Source organism: Acyrthosiphon pisum, unplaced genomic scaffold (assembly GCF_005508785.2).
Source record: "Acyrthosiphon pisum isolate AL4f unplaced genomic scaffold, pea_aphid_22Mar2018_4r6ur Scaffold_16260;HRSCAF=16922, whole genome shotgun sequence".
Lineage (NCBI taxonomy): Eukaryota > Metazoa > Arthropoda > Insecta > Hemiptera > Aphididae > Acyrthosiphon > Acyrthosiphon pisum.
In genome coordinates, this window is record NW_021765165.1 from 1 (window position 1) to 4,741 (window position 4,741).

The 4,741-nt window shown below is 31.0% G+C and overlaps 1 protein-coding gene across 1 annotated transcript; it reads right to left on the minus strand.

Moving 5' to 3' along the window:
* Positions 1–110: 110 nt before the first annotated feature.
* Positions 111–3,729, minus strand: LOC100167144 (protein N-terminal asparagine amidohydrolase-like). Its single transcript, XM_001942743.5, has 6 exons — positions 3,515–3,729; positions 2,361–2,426; positions 997–1,179; positions 782–889; positions 599–699; positions 111–371 (listed from the first exon to the last, which is right to left on the minus strand). Exons 1-6 carry the CDS (start codon positions 3,699–3,701, stop codon positions 126–128), a joined length of 891 nt encoding a protein of 296 aa, XP_001942778.2. The 5' UTR covers positions 3,702–3,729; the 3' UTR covers positions 111–125.
* Between the last annotated feature and the right edge of the window lie 1,012 nt (positions 3,730–4,741).

A 4,741-nucleotide genomic window follows, 5' to 3' on the forward strand; every position in this document is an offset into this window, starting at 1 on the left:
TTTTTTAGAAATATTTTTGTTTGAATATTCAGCAAAAAACAAAATAAAACGTGTTTGTTTTCCCCAAATATATTAATTATTTAATGTTTTCCGCGTCATATTAAATCACAAATATTAAATTATTATTAATACACATCAACTATCGAGCTTTGAACTTCCGAATACGGAGGATACAGTATACAATTATTAACGTGTAATTTGATTCTTACGGCCATGACTGTGTGCGGTGGTTCTACGTCGGGCGTAGTCGACAAAGCTTGTAGAATGAATTCGTCGGATTGCTGGAGCCACAAGTCGACACTGCGCATAGGCTCATAGTTGAACGGTCCGATTCTCAAGAGACCCAAGCTGCAGTCATACACGTCCAACACCTATTTATGTGTGAAAAACATAGGTTATGTCATTAAAAAAATTTTAAATTAAAAACGAAAATTGTATGTCTATTGTAATGACTTCAAATCATGTAAACAAAATATATACCTATTATAATATGCGTATATTATGTATATTTGCAAAAACATTAATTTAACAGAAAGAATAATTTTTAATTATAATGCATATTATACATTATAACACCATAATACGTATTTAAATATACCGGTTGCAGGCCTGTGAACAGCCGAGCTAGCCTCAAAGGTTGTTCAGGCCCTTTGTCAGGAAAATTGGCCGGAAACACTTCACCGCTCTTGACCATAACTCCTATGTAAGAGACAAGGACAATGATCGACATTAAAAATGTGTTTAAGAAAAAATATAGGTATTTAAAAAAAAAAACCATTACCCGCTCCGTAAAGCAACGGCCAATGGACGTTGTTCCGCATAATGGTGTTGAGTTCTCCAACACACGCGAGCACAAGTTCGATTTCAGTTTGATGTTTGTGAACAGCAACTGTTATATAGGTATGTACGCACGAGTGCGAGATATAATATTATTATTATACATTACGTTAATTTATACCGACTTTTCGGTTGGAAAATAACGTTTACGACATTTACCCATCAGACTATAAAACACTTGTTCGCCATAACGCAACACGTGAGTGAATCCGCCAATCAGAGACATTTCCAGCCGACCGTCCGGGAAGCCCATGGACAGCTCTTGGATTCTATGCACCATGTTCACCACACATTCCTCGGTACACGAACCGTCTAGATGAGCAAAACCTACAGCACCAGAACCTAAACATGATGTGTGTAAGCATTCCCGAAATAACAATCAATTATATTATGTTATAGCCCAGACATGTCAAACTCAAAGTATTATCAAGGTAAATAATTATGAAAAAATTTGGATTTTGGGTGTCAGGAAAAATATAACAATAATTTAACAAACTATATTATACATAATATATTCAGCACTACGTTACTTATTACATATTTATTATAGATATAATTTAATTATTTTAATAAAAAGTATATATTAATATTAATTAGATAGGTTATTATAATTATTATTTATTAAATAGAGCTCAAAATAAATTTGTTAGGAGTCATGAGTTTTGACATGACTGTGTTATACTATGTATATATATAAAGGTTTTGGCAGAGGTTCCCATACTGTGGTACTCGTACCATCACTAGTGCAGGTAAACAAAAGGATTAAGAATAAGCAAAACACCACATGAGTGCACACTATATAGTACGGAAAATATTATTTAGTCGACTTTCGCAGGTATATTATTATTTGGACATGCGTGTCACCATGTAGGTACCATAATTTATTACGCTAACCCAACCCTACGAATATACGTATACGGCGAATACAATAGACAATTCAAAATAGTATATGATATAGGTAAGTTAATATAAGTACGCAGCACGCACGTATATTTCCAAAACGTATATTTGTACACGAAAAACGAGAGAAATAAAAAATACTGATGAATTATATACTGAATACCCATATTAGACTCTTGAGAGCAACTAGGATTGCAATTTGCATTCGAATATTTAGAAGCAGTGCTTACACAACAGAGATAATCAACATTTGGTTAAGAGCGTGTCGACCAAATATATTTTTTTATTTTTTTTAACTAATAAACTCAAAAATATAATTTAAAATATACTGCGCTTGAAATTCGTTTAAATCATGAAAAATGTCAATATCACATTCTGAAATTCACCAAATTATTTCACAATGAAAATAGTTTTAATTAATATTGAAGGATCGTTGACCATTGAAACTAAAGAGTTTCAGTTAAAGCACTAAATCATATAGACTTATGTATGTATATGAGATAGTTGTGGACTTATAGTACCTACTTATTTTATACACCGCGTAATGCTTAAAACATACATAAGGATACTTGGATACGATATAAACATTAACGTACTTATCTATTAATACAAAATAAACTTACCGGTATGTCGGAGTACGAGAATGATGCAAGTGGTAACGTCGTCGGAACCAATGATCGAAACGTTTTCTATAAACATGAAATAAATATCTATTTTATTATTACGTCATAAATCATAAAACTTAATCAATATCATAGATAATAGGTAGGTAGGTACTAGACTATTTTCATAAACGCGATCAGTGGCATGTTCAGCTTTTTAAGTGGAACGGCGGGAGAGGTTTAAAAGTCTTATAATCCAATAAATGTCCGATAAAGTAAAATAATCAAAAATATTGTACATTTGGTGGTTATTAGAATCCATAAACATATTATAAAGGTTATTAGTTATTAGTTACCTATTTATATTAAATTATACAGTTATATTTCTAAGACATAAAAGTCAGAGCCCCATATTATGGCCATACGTACGAGTATTTAATCATTATTCAAAATACGGGCGGATATTTTAAAGTAGAATTGTGTATACAAAGTAATACGTATAATACCAGAAGGACAGATCGTAACTCATTGGAATCTAAAGCGGTCGATGACTGATAGTCGATCGATAAGGATTTCTGCTCCACAGTAATTTTAAGTAAAAAAAAATGACTCTAAAATTCATAAAATTCGATTCATAAGATAAAGAGAATCGAGTTTTTACTGATTTTACGGTAAAGAAATGCTCACAAAATAATGACGTAATGTCATGCTAATTTGAATTTATCTGTCGGCCAAAGAATGAGAACCAAAATCGGAAATACTAGCAATGTGAACAGGGAAATAATTATATGAAGCAGGTGCTCAATTCAGTGAGTATGGACGTAAAGGTATAGTAATTATTGATTAAGTATCGAAATTATTGTGTTGCACGTATAATTAACATATAATTATGAGGATCTCACCTCTAATCTCCATATATTCCAAGATAAGACCGGACAGCGACGTCTTTATAAAAACTCGGAATCAATATAATACAATAAATACCCATTATTAATACGCCATACTATTTAATAGACGATATTATTATATTATTAAAATACAAACGCTATTATCCCAAATATTGGAACAAATAAATATAATACAAACGTTTAACCCCCCCCCCCCCCCCAACACGATTAAACCACACGTGTATACCACATTATTTTATAATAATTTTATAATACAAGTATACGTACTGTCATGAGGTACGGTCACTGCCATCTCCCGTTGGCACACGTAAAGGAGCCCTATGGGCCCGACGACTTTTGTAGAGATGGTGAGCAGTTGCGATGCGGAATCTCTGAGTACCGGGTGGTTGAGGTACAGCGTCCTCGTGTCCGGCGGGGGTTCGTCCTGAACCACGCCTCGCACCAGTAACACCATCCTGCAGAAAACGAGTAAATTAATAAAAATGATTATAAATACCTTGGTTTTTTTTCAAGTCGTACTTAGCAGCCACTACAAGTCTTTATAGACTCAACATAGTTTATTCTACATAATATGTAAATAGGACATAACTCATAAGTAATAATAATAATGCAAATCACAAATTGCGTCCTAATAATTTTTCTACTTGTAATTTATTATCATAAGTGATTCTCAATAACCAACATACGTCATATAAACTTAGATTATTGATTTAGATTTAGATTAATAAATCCAAAGTAATACACAACTCTTAACTAGATATTTGATATAATATTAATAATTATAGTGTCAACAATTCAAAATTCAAATAAATTAAACAAAAATAATTGTCAATGAGGTTCTCAAATAGTGTATTACAATATAATGTGTCACCAAAAAAGAAAAACTATTGTGAAAATAATCTCGTTCTTAATTTATATAGGTATGGTTTTATAATTGTTAATTATTAAAAAAATCCATTAATTCTTTAAAGTGTGTTCTAAATCTATGGATCTAAATTAGGGTGTAATAATGTACATCCGCATACATGCTTATTGTAAATTTAAATTACAGATTGTATGTTTTTAAAATAAAGTTAAAAAAAAAAAAAAAATTAGGGTGTCGTCGTAAAAAAGGTTAAGAAGAACTTGGTTACGCTTACGGTATTTATACTTATATTATAAAAAAAAGTTACCTAACCTCCTTAACCTGACCTTTTTTTATCTTATATTATGTTAACATATTTTTTCGTTATTAATTTATTAGTATTTTATTGTTTTATGTTACTCTCTATAAAATATAAGAGGGTTGTTTCTCTTTTTTATTTTCTCGAAGGATCTTTTACTTGACTAGGTACTTTTTAAGCTATAATCAGGTTTAAGTTTTCTTGTTCGGCGGTTCAATATAAATCTAGCTTTGCCGTTCCTAAAATTAGTAAACAAATATACTAATATATTAAGGAAATAATTAAATTGAAGTTACTGATTAGTCAAACTAAAAAATATTAAAAATGTACA